This window comes from Lepus europaeus, chromosome 2, assembly GCF_033115175.1.
Source record: "Lepus europaeus isolate LE1 chromosome 2, mLepTim1.pri, whole genome shotgun sequence".
In the NCBI taxonomy this organism is placed as follows: Eukaryota; Metazoa; Chordata; class Mammalia; order Lagomorpha; family Leporidae; genus Lepus; species Lepus europaeus.
This window is the reverse complement of record NC_084828.1, coordinates 155,141,600-155,154,226: the sequence shown is the minus strand read 5'-3', so window position 1 is coordinate 155,154,226 and position 12,627 is coordinate 155,141,600. Positions and strand designations below refer to the sequence as shown.

The 12,627-nt window shown below is 39.7% G+C and overlaps 1 protein-coding gene across 1 annotated transcript in view; it reads right to left on the bottom strand.

Annotated features, from left to right (window-relative positions):
- Positions 1-3,318: 3,318 nt before the first annotated feature.
- The window catches only part of KCNH8 (potassium voltage-gated channel subfamily H member 8), a 445,135-nt gene continuing 435,826 nt past the window's right edge, over positions 3,319-12,627 (bottom strand). Inside the window, exon 16 of the mRNA XM_062179144.1 lies at positions 3,319-4,023. Within this exon, the coding sequence (XP_062035128.1) occupies positions 3,319-4,023 (705 nt within the window). The remainder of the gene's footprint in view (positions 4,024-12,627) is intronic.

Genomic DNA, 12,627 nt, shown 5'->3' with positions numbered 1-12,627 from the left:
TTGCACTCAAGTCTTTAAGCTATGTGATTTAGGGGTTAATTAAACTTCTCTGTCTCACAGTTATGGACTTGGAACTTAATTTAATAGCACTTATTAAAGCCCCTTTATATATAAACTGACTAGGACTCACATTGTACTTCTACAGATTTTAGACCAATATTTCACCATCAATGCAGGTGGCCCAAGGAGTTTATTAAATGGTGGATTTTTCCCTTTAAATGTACAACCCCATGATTCTGATGCAGGCATTCTGATAACCTTATACCTAGTGCAGAGTTCTTCTGTAGAACCCAATTCCTGTCAGTCATTCAGATGTTGAGAGAACACTTGATCTACAGGGGATAAGCAACAGATTCTATTTGTAAATAGTGTAAATGAACAGAGATTTGGCCTCACACTGAATTAATATAAAGTCTCAGCTAATGTCTGGTTATCTCCCTTAGAATTACAAAGAAGTCTTTGTTCTTGATATCACCTTTAAGAAAATATATTTGACCCAGAAAACAGCTGCTTTGGTTCCTTCTGGATCTCCATTTTGCTTTTTCAATACACGTTGGATGATGGAGGGACGTGTAAGGTTACAAAAATGTATTCCTGATGAGAAACCTCTGAGATCTACATAGCAGTAATGCTTAGAAAATAAAATACCCAGGGAAACTTTGAGATCTCATTTATTAGAATAATATACAATCTGCATAAACAAAATAAGATAAAAATGTATCACTCTGGGTTTCCTGCTTGTCAGATGAGGGAGACCGTAGGTAAAGAATAAGGTGAGGCTTGTTCCGGTGGGCATTTACCATTTCCCATGTGCCCACTCACTCTTGTCCATCTGCAGCTCCACACATCAGGAAGTTGGTTCCTGTGCCCACTACCATCCAGAGAAAGCCACTGTTTCTTCCTCTTTGTAACTGTCATTAAGTAAATAAAAAAATTAAAAAATAAAATAATGTAACTGGGTAAGTTTCAAAAAAGTGTGTCCTTTTTATTTATTTGTAAAATAGGGTTCATAATAACAAGTAATTCCAGTAGCATTGTTGGATGACTATATGAGGAAACATAACATATATTCATCTTTAACCATCTGTGGGTACAGACTTGTTGTACTCAGAAAACAGAATGCTAGTTGCTGTGATTAGTGTCTGTAATCATAGTAAGAGTTTGCCAGATGGGCATGCATGCACCAACCCCCATTCACTCCTTGGGAATGGTGTGTGCCATACTACGCAGGCTACCATGAGCAACAGAGGGAATGGAGATGAGTATGCAAAAGCTAGAAATATGCCTTTGCCTCAGTTTCCCCTTGAAAGAAGGGAGAACTGGATTTTTGCAATGTGGAAGGAGTAGGGGCTGAGGCTGGAGGAATCTGTCTCATTATGTCTATACAGTGGCTTTTCTCCTTGCTGATCTAGCTAGTTTTAGGGTGCAAGATTTGCACAATATCAAAAGTTTTGTTTTTTTATGTTTTTAGTGATACGATGCTTATTCTTTGTGGTGGGAAATAAACACAGGACTTCAGAGTGCGAATTCAGTAGGTTCTGTAGGAAAGTCTAGAACAATTGGGCTCTAAATATTCTCAAATGTAAAATAAAAATTCAAATTAATTCAAATTTAAGCCATTTCCAAGGGGCTGGTGCTGTGGTGTAGCAGGTTAAGCCAACGCCAGCAGCACCGGCATTCTGTATGGGCCCCGGTTCAATTTCTGGCTGTTCCACTTCCAATCCAACTCCCTGCTAATGTGCCTGGGAAAGCAGTGGAAGTTGACCCCAGTGTTTGGGCCCCTGTACCCACCTGGGAGACCCAGAAGAAGCTCCAGGCTTTGGTCCCACCCAGCCCTAGCTGTTGTATCCTTTTAGGGAGTGAGCCAGCATATGAAAGATCTCCTTCTCTGTCTTAACCTCTGTCTCCCTCTGTAATTCTACCTTTCAAATAAAAAAACACATTCAAAAATTGTTCCCAAGGCCAGCTTCTGAGTTGGCATATGAGTGTGAGATGTGGGGAGCCCTGTGGATTCCATACTGTGCTGGCCTCCTAGCTGTGTGATCTCTGGGAATTTTTTTGTTCTTTCGTCAAATGCGAATGAAAGCAATTGCATTGCATAGCTTACAGTGTGGAGGGCAACACTGAAGAAAAAGGGTAGAGTTCTGATCCACGGTGAGCTAATAAACCTGCTGCTAGCATCGCAGCTCAAAGTCTTGGCTCCATTTGGGAATGCTTGCTGGTCATAGCCTCTCCTAAAAACAAAGCACTGGGGAAAGATACACCCAAGTTTTGTGCTCAAAGTGGCTCAATGGAGGTGTGATCTTACAGTCCACAGCTTAAGCAACAAGATGTGAAAATCAGAGGAGAGACACTTCTGCTGGCACACTGGTGGCAACATTAATTCAGGTGGTTGTTGTGAGTTAGCAGGGACTACCAGGAACCCTCTTTACCACCATGCCAAATCTCAAGTAGTTGGCCTGTAGCCATGTTTTTATATCATTAATGAAATATGACTAAGTTTTCTTTTGTATTCCAGAAGGATGAGGATACATTAGTTGCAAACTTCATGCAGATAAAAGAGGGGTTCCTTTTGAAACTACATCCTCTTAATAATAATCTTTGATCTACTATATACATAGCAATAGTGCATTTCTTGTTAAAACAGCAAGCTTTTTTTCCAAAATGAAAAGAAAACATTCATTTCTTTATAAATATTTTAAATATTTTAAATACATATTTCATACCAAGGATATAAAAATAGCCTCTCTTTTTTTGATAAATAAAGACATTTTCATTTACATGGCAAATAACGTGCGGATAGCTAACCACTGGTCACCAGCGCTATTGGACTGATTGTCTGAGAGATGACATGCCGTGATAATTCTCCCTTTGGCTTCTCCAAAAGAAAAACAGATCTGCAGGCACTGCGCACTCCTGAGGCCAACAGTGCTGTGGATATTGTTCAAGAATGACAAGCCGGCACTCAAGGAAAACCTTTGTTGCAATTCACAAAAGCCACCTAGGACAAAACGAATGCACAAATTGTCCGGGACTTCTAGCTGCTCAGACCCTCAAGGTCATTGGAACTTTACCAGAGTCTGTCAAACAGACCAGTAAGTTAATATGTGTACATAAATATGCTTCTAGGATCTACAAATTGTTTGCTACAGTATGGAGGTGGTTGTGCCTTTCCCTGGCCCCTTATGCACTCTTCTGCAGAGTTCCCAACTTTATTCAGTCTTCAATGCCTATCAGAGGCAAGAAAAAAAGGCAAACTAAAGCTGTCATGCAGTAGTGCGCTTGAAATTGGCAGCTGTGCCATCATGTGTGCTGCTATCATACATTTATGGCTTTATTATCTTTCGTTTCTGCTGTGCTTGTGACGACTTCCAGGGGAAAGTTCTCCAAGGGTTTGGTAGAGACTGATGCCATTCCTTCTCGGTCCCAAGATCCTGGCAAGTTTTCCAGACTGAGAGAACTCACAGCTCCCTGAATGAAGCTACCTTCCTCTGATCTGCTTGGGAGAACCAGGTGCAAAGATGTCTCTGAGGAGGAGCAGACCGAGGATGAGAGGGTCGCCGAAATGGACTGCAGAGGTGTCAGTGTAGTATCTGAATGTGGAGAGATGCACCTTAAAAATTGCAAATGACCTTCTTGGACAACTTGGTAGTGGGAAGGTGAATAATCAATATTTGGAGAATGACAAAGTTCACTGTCTGCAGGGTGTTGCTCACGAACTCCAGTTCGTTGGGGGCTGCTCCCCAAAGAAGAGTGATCCACACCCCAAATGTCTGAGGTGACATTACTGCCACACAGTTGTGCTTGGGTATAAGCAGCCCCAGCTGTTTGCAAGTGCAGGCACGGCTGGTGCGTGCTCCAACTCATTGTTGTCTGCAAGCTCTCCCTGGAGGGACACACAGCAGTGGGATGCAGAGAGCAAAGCTGGGATGGTTGCTGAGGTGACAGAACATTTTCCAGAAGCTGCATCACACTCTTCATATCTTTACCTAGCTGGGAGACTTCCTGAGTCAGTGTCGTTACCTGTGTGGATGAAGCAAAGCAAAAGACTGTCATTAGAGGTGCATGGGATCGAACAGATTTCAGGGCAGGAAGTAAGGAGGTGAGACATCTTCATGAGAAGACCTGAAAGGCTACTCCAACTCCAAATCCAACCAAGAACAAGTGGTGAATGGGCAGAGTAAGCATCAGGGCTGACACAATAAAGCCATGCTCCTTTCAATGGGACCTGCAGAGATATATGTAGGCTGGGATACTTAATGAGTGATTCTGGAATTTATGCATGGGATTGGAGGCATGGATCCATCTCCTCTTAAACACTGGTGGTACTTTTTGCTTCCTCTGAGTGAATAGTTGTGTCACTTGCCCCTTTGAAACAGTGTGGAGTGGCAGTTACTGTATGTAAAGTGCTCCAGCCCACACAGCACCACTACCTGTCTAGTGTGGCCACCAAGTGCACAGTACTTCTCCTTTCTGTCATTTTCCAGTTGAGCTCTGTGCTTTATACACATCCACAGAAAAAGTGATCTTCAGTGATGGTGAAGGCAGTAAACAAGAAATCACACCAGCATGCTGTGGAGGATTTATTTTTCTAGCAACCACATCAAGTTTTTGAGCATGGAAGGCCACCAGAAGACTAAATTTGACTTAAATATAGCTTTTCTTAAATCTGCATTCCTCAAAGTGAGGAAAATTTATGTATCAGAAATCAGGGCACACACACACACACATTTTCTAGTCTTTGCTTAAATTCGTAATACAAATTCAATGTTGTAATGTTTTGCCTTCATTGCAATGGCATGTTGTATTTTCTTTTTAAGACTTATGTATTTTTTTGAGAAGGAGAGAAAGAGAGGGAGAAGGAGGGGGAAGGGGGAGAGGACGAGGGAGAGAATGATTCCATCTGCTGGTTCATTTCTCAAATGGCTCCAACAACCAGGCCTGGGTGAGGCTGCAGCTGGGATCCCAGAACTCCAGCCTGGTCTCCACGTGGGTGGCTGGAGCCCACTTGGACCATCTTCTGCTGCCTTTGCAGGCACATTAGCTGGAAGCTTGGTAGCATAGAGTAGCTGGAACTTGAACAAGCACTCCTCTATGGGATTCCAGAGTTGCAAGCATTGGCTCAACTCACTACCACATTGCCCGCCCTCAACATTTTGCATTTTCTATAGAACTTCCTTATGACTTGATTTTGCTATGAAGAACCACTAAATTCCAAACAGAAGGATCTAAGCCTATTGGCCAAACATCATCATTGGAGAAGAAAAGAAGTGGGTTGGGGCTGGCATTGTGGCATAGTGGGTAAAGTTGCCACCTGTGATGCCAGCATCCCATATGTGTACCAGTTCATGTCCCAGCTGCTCCACTTCTGATCCAGCTCCCTGATAATGGCCTGGGACAAGCAGTGGAAGATGGTCCAAGTATTTGGGCCCTTTCCACCTACCTGGATGAAGTTTCTGGCTCTTGGCTTCGACATGGTCCAGTCCTGGCCATTGCAGACATCTGGGGAGTGAACCAGTGGATGGTAGATCCCTCTCTCTCTCTCTCTCTCACTCTTTCTGTAACTCTGACTTTCAAATAACTAGATATATTTTTAAAAAGGAGTAGATTGAGGATGTTGAGGAATTCAATTTCAGTGATATAAAAGCTAATTTTTTTTTGGTAGACTTTCTTCAATATTTAAGTACACATACCTAATTTATCCAGGAATTTAATTCAGTCCACTTCCTGTGAAGTCAATTTGAAACTAATTCTCCATGGCAGGTCCACTGGGAGGTAGCACTGTTCAAAAATCAGGCATTTAAAGGAGACCAGAAGGAGGTATTTCCATGGTTCAGGAAACCAACTGTTAGCACCTGCCCTGAAATTGCCAGGCCAAAACTATTTCTGCTGAATGCTGGCATGGAACTTGAGAGACTGGGCCAAATATTTGTGCAGGCTTTTCAGCAGATCTAAAACTTCCAGAGACAACAAGATGCTTATCAGCCTCATATTGATTTCTCTATTACTTTCATGAAGAAACATTTTTGTTGATGTATAACAATTGTACATGTTTATGGGGACACAGTGTGATAATTAGATACATGCCTATAATGTGTAATGATCAAAAATGGGTAATTAGCCATTCTCATTCCTTAAATATTTATTGTTTCTTTGTGTTGAGAACCTTCAAAATCCTTTCTTCTATTTCTTCATAAAATATTTAGGTTGTGACTGCAGTCACCTTACTGTGCTGTACAACACTAGAACTTATTCCTCCTATGTAACTATGTATTAGTACCTGTCCAACCTCCATCGCCCCATTCTTTACCATTCTGTGCCTTGAATAACCACTATTCTACTATGTTTTATCTATGACATCAAAGTTCTCAGCTTCTCCAGATGAGTATTTGCCTTTCTATGCCTGTCAGCCTCACATTTAATCTGAGAAAGAGTCAATGAGTTTTGAAATTTTCACAACAGGTTGTCAATTTCATCAACTGCCAAGCCTCAATTCCAAATGCATGGATCCCACTTAAGTTACTAGCACAGGATCTCTCCCCTGCAGATATCCATGAGGTTTCCCACTTGAATTTTAGTTCTATCAAAATTACAGAAGCAAAACTTTCAGTAGATGGTAGAAATACAAACTGACCATTCATTATTGTGGTTTGTCCAAGATTAATTCCTATATCAAACTCACGAGGGCTATTTTAGCTCAGCTCCCAATAAAATGCTTACAATTGGTCATTCAGTGAGGATTGTATAAAGACACAGTCTATGATGGACAATTTTGAATTTTAGGCACATCAGTAATTATGTTATCCAACAAATGTTTCAGCAACTTTGTAATACAACATGCTTTCAGGTGCATTTTCCTTACTGAGTCTGGAAACAGTGTTATTAAATCCCAACATGGAAAATGGGGACATGAAGGCCCAAATGTGATATAATGTTTTTAATGTTAAAATATTTATATATTTATTTACCTAGAAACCTTTTCCTTCTTTTTTAAAAGATCTATTTATTTACTTGAAAGGCAGAGTTACAGATGCAGAGAGAGAGGAAGAGAGAAGTCTTCTATCCATTGGCTCACTCCACAAATGGCTGCAATGGCTGGAGCTGGGCTGATCCAAAGCCAGGAGCCTGGAGCTTCTTCCAAGTCCCCCATGTCAGTGCAAGGACCCAAGAACTTGGGCCATCCTCCACTGCCCTCCCAGGTTATAGCAGAGAGCTGGATCAGAAGTGGAGCAGCCGGGACCTGAACTGGCGCCCAAATGGGATGCCAGCACCACAGGCTTTACCTGGTCTGCCAGAGCAATGGCCCCCAGAAACCTTTTCGGTAAGGTATACAAACTTCATGCATTTTGTATGTGCAAATTTAGGAACATAGTGATGAAATGACTTTATTAAAGTCACTTCTTATTTAATGAATGACAGTCCTTAGTTTAGAATGCTTAGAATTCAGTCCTTTCTAAATTTGGTTCTCCTTCTGTGAAAGTATCACTGCATAGTAAAGGAGATGTTGCCTAAGAAAGAGTTGAGAAATATTTTGCTAGTGCAGTCAGAATTTGTAAAGAGCATAATGCCACAAAAATGTAGTAGGTATGTAAAAACTGTGTTAAATATTAATTCAACAGCAATGAGTGAACAGTGGCTTCTGTTTTTTAAAAAAGAGACGGATTAAATGCAGTAAACTCTTATCATCACAGATTATATCATTCCAAAAAAGAAAAAAAAATCGCTACAGGGTAAAAATTGGAACCAGAAGACATTTTAGCAGACATATTTCTGATCAGCTATTTTTAGCTTTCAAAATAAACAGGCATTTTCCCATAGCTTAAATACATTTTCATGGCCATTGTCTTGATATCTAACCTTTACTATGCATTTGCCATAGATTTTAGGTCCGGAACTTTGGGAATCCAGTAATATAAACAAACACTAGCATTTCCTGCAAATAAATTACTATGCTAGCTTGAATTACAAGGAGCAAGGAACTCATAGAAAGTGAGCTCTCTTTAGCTCTAGGGGAAAGGATCAAGTTATGTTAGGGAAGATTTCTGTCATTGAGTCTCGGAGGACACACCCCTGTACCTCATTACAGTTACAGGAGGGAATTAATCCTTATTAGTCAAGGAATTGCTCGCTTTACAAGGACAAAGCCAGCTGTCTCCAGGAGAGATGGCAGCTCCTGGAGGTGGAGACCACAGTGACATTGAAGGAGACAACATTCTGCTACTGCCACAGAGAATGCAGTAAAGTTTTACAGCACTTCTGTGTACTGCTCCATGCCAGGCTTGCTGACAAGTCATTCTAAAATGGGAAAGAACTTAGACTTAATAAAATGCAGGAAGCAATGAACGAAGCAGTGTTTGCTTTCTGCAGGTGGGGAGCTCAAAAGCTTCTCCAGTGTGTCTGTGGTAAGAAGGCATGCATCTGCTGAAAAAATGTCATTGGGGCAGCTTTGTGAACAAGGCTCTGTCCACTTAGGGACCTGTCTCTTCAAAGTCTGTGTGGGTGCAATCTGTTGAAATCTTTACTTAGCATATACTAAGTTGATCTGTATATAAAGATAATTAAAAATGAATCTTAATGAAGAATAAGATGGGAGAGGGAGTAGGAGATGGGATGGTTTGTGGGTGGGAGCATGGTTATGGGGGGGGGGAAACTGCTATAATCCAAAAGTTGCACTTTCAAAATTTATATTTATTAAATAAAAATTTTCTAAAAAAAAAAACAAAATGAAGCTTAAAACCAGAGTGCCGCAAAGAGACAGGCCAATAAAAAAGTCAATGAAAACATGTTCTGACGCAATGAACAAAAGTCTTCCTACTTACCTCACCAATAGCCCAAAAGCTTTAAGTGCTTCAGTTACTCATATTAGAAAACACAATCTCTTTGTGAGGTATTGAAAAATGTTGCACAAGCCCCTTTTCAATTTTTTAAATGTTTATTTTCGTCTATTGAAAGTCACGTGCGTGCAAGAGAGAGAGAGAGAATATCTCCTCCATCCCCGATTTACTTCCCAAATGCATGCAATAGCCAGGACTGGGCCAGGCCAGAGCTAGGACCTCGAATTCCATTTCATCTCCCACATGGAGGGCCCTAGAGACATCCTCTGCTGTTTTTCCTAGTGCTTTAGCTGGACGCTGGGTTGGAAGCAGAGACACTGGGATTCTAACTGGCACTCTTGTATAAGATGAGAATATATCAAGTAGTGGTTTTAAACGCTGCATCCCAAAGCCTGCCCCATTTCATTTTTAAGGACTCCATGTCATGCCTTTCTTCCTTGCCTACCAATGGAGTGAAAACAGTGAGGTCCAAATCTCACTGCTCTGGTGCCTCCACTGGCAGCTCTTTTCCTCTACCCTTTCCACCTGGTAAATTTCTTCTCTTCCCTTCAAATTTCTGCTAATTGATTTTCTCTGCAGAGCTTTTTATTTGTTTATCTCTCATTTATACTCATGGAACAGTTTAACTCTGACCACCTTGCATCACACGAGACTGTTCTCAGCTAGAATATGAGCTCTCTGAGGTAGAGACTTTTATTTATTTCAGTATTCCCTGTCTAGAGTACCACATATACTCAATATATCTTGAATGTAAGCATGAATGCAATGCTTGCCATTTTGAAGACTGTTTTGGTTCTCATGTTGCCTTCAATTTTCATTGTAGTTTAATTTATGGTTTTATCATAAATATATTGGATGGAAACTTCCTGGTATAAAATTATATTGGAAAATCTGTAACTGGGCCCCTTCATTGGAAGTATAGATATTCCCAAGTAGGGATTATATGACTGCCAACATTTTTATAGACAAATTTCCTAAATTGACACTTTGGCCATCCTCTAGTTTCTAGGAACAGATACTATTTCTACTGCAAAGGATCCCTTATCTCATATTATATTCTCTTTATAATTGTAGAAATGGGTTTCCATGCCAGGACTTCTGTGAGACTTCACTTACTGCTTTGTCACTGGTCCTAGTATCGACTTGATTTCAAGGGGGTGGTTTTAACACTTGAGAAATTTCCCCCACTTCCAGATTCCTACATCTCATATTATGAATGCCATGAGACAAATTCAATATGTTATTCATATGTGTTTATCAACTGAAATTTGTCAAACCTCTTATATCCCTGGTCCCTACTCTGGGTGATTATTTTAGCTGTGGCCTAATTCTTCCTCCTTAAAAAGATAGTGGATAAAGAAAACACAATGCACATCCTGCTCTTACTTGTTAACATTAAGTCATGTTTTATTTTTCCTCATTCTTTTTCTTCTTCCTCCTTTTCTTCCTCCATATTCATCTGTTGATAAGAATCCATCAGTCTGGAGTTTAAAAATGTTGGAAAAACCAGTTCACCATCACCATCTGTTTAACCAATTGTTCACATCCAGGCTTTCTCTATACTTTCCAAAATTCCAACTGTTAGAAAGAAAAAGTAATGAAAACACCATTTGGGTTTTCAAGTCGTTCATTTTCTACCCTAAGCTTTGGAGCACCTAAAGATTCTTCTCTCTGTTCACATAAAGCATTACATGTTAGCATGTCTGTAAGCAGTGTATGTGCTTTTATTGGGCAGCAATTCTTGTCAAGAATAGAAACACCTGATGATGAACCTGCAAGCTGCCCAGGAGAAACAACACATTGATCTTTACACATTTCTAAAAGGGAAATCAGTAACTTCCACAACTTTTCTATTTCTGCCACATCCAAGCTACTGAGAACTCCTGTTGACTTATAATCAGCCATTATTGCCCTAATTCCAGAGTATGAGGTTTGGTCCTACCATGTTTAATGAACTCCATTGATGTAATGCTACTTCTTACTCTCCTCCACATCATACTGTTATGAGGATTAAATAATACAATGGGTTTAAAATGTTAGTGCCATGTAACCAGTATTCTCAAAATCCCAGGTGGCTGGAATTGATAATGCAGCAGAGGCACTAAACTTAATGGAGAACTTGTGCATGGTAGGAGATACTTCTCCAGAAGACATTGAACATGAAGAAAATGAAAACCACAATTATTTATATAACTCTTCCTTTGCCTCAGCATGGAAAATAAACTATCATTTACTAATGATTTTACATAATTAATATCAGAAGAAAGCATCTCTAACATTTAGTATGATTTTGCATGGATCCTTATAGTAGCAAATAGTAATAGCTATAACTGGAATCATTGAAATGTGTTACAATCGTATATGTTCAGTCCAAGGCTTGAGGAACTGCTGTATGGTGGATTGAGAATTCTCTATATAGATACATGAGACAAATACATGGTGTTGATCAAAACTGAATAAAGATCAATTTAGGCTGGTTGGGGGTTGGTCTTTTCTGTTCTTAACAATAGCCCAACGTCCTATAAAAATTCTGCCATGGTGTAGGTACTCTACAAATATTTATTGACATATGAATAACTTAGTGAGTAGTAAATTGCAGCTGAATTTCTTAATAAGAGGTTTTGCTGTTTTCAACTCCCCTTAAAAAAGTCACTTTCACCAATATCTCCTAAAAACACTACATAATATTCAAGCTAGATAAACATTCATAGCTCTAATATTGTTTCATATGATTTCTCTCAGTATCTCATGGAAGTCTCTACAACTTATTAATGGGTGATTTAAAAATATGCTTTTATTACATGGATTAAAGAACACATCTGTGGTGCTGATGACCTGTTGCACAACAACACTATGAGTCGTCAGCTTTTATAGCTGGATCCTGTGAGTTTTGCTGAAAACAGATCTTGTGCATCTTTTAGATTGTGCCTTTAGGGAACAGGAGTATGTGATTTTAATGAAGATTACAAAAAACGTGTTTGAGAAGACCCTCCCCCCACCTACTTATTCCACATAGAAATATCTTCCCTTCATTGTATATATATTTTATATTTCTCAGACTTGCTGTGTTATAATTCATGGGCTCTGAGTATAACTGGAACTCTAGTTGATAGGCAGAGAAAACCCAATTTCCATTTTTGTGCATTCAGAGAGCAGATGGGGAATGCATCTGTTGACATAATCTTCTTAGCTTGAAGAGTTCTTGACCTGTCACTCAATTTTTGCCAAACATGCACACATTTTCCTGCTAGACGGTTTTCCTAAATTCAGGAATACTAATTACACCACTCCTCTCTCCCTGCCACAAACACATACACATTTTTTCAACTCTGATTCAGGTAATTAAATGGTCATTCATTTAATTCTTTTTTGCACTGCATATTTAACATGGCATTCAGACAAGTTTAATCAAACTCCATAAGCAGGCAAAACAAAAAAGAAGATTGGCAAAATTTCATCCTTGTGTCTTTTGCTTCACATAGCATTTAAACACAAGTGACAGTCTTTTAAACCATCAGCTAAAATAATAATCATACTCAGCACGTGCATGCATTTCCTCCAAATGAGGATATCAATCCCCTTGCTAATGAAACTTGTAAATCTTTGTCCACATCTGGAGAGACTAGAATGTTGGAGGTGAAGTGGCTTGTCCTAGGTCACATGGGAATAATATGCAGGGTTTTACTTTTGCAGGTGCAGCTGATGCCTTTTAAATTATAAGAGAAGAATTACAAATAGAGCATTACCATTTCAAAATGACCAGTTAGCAGTGTTGAAAATGATTATTTCAATG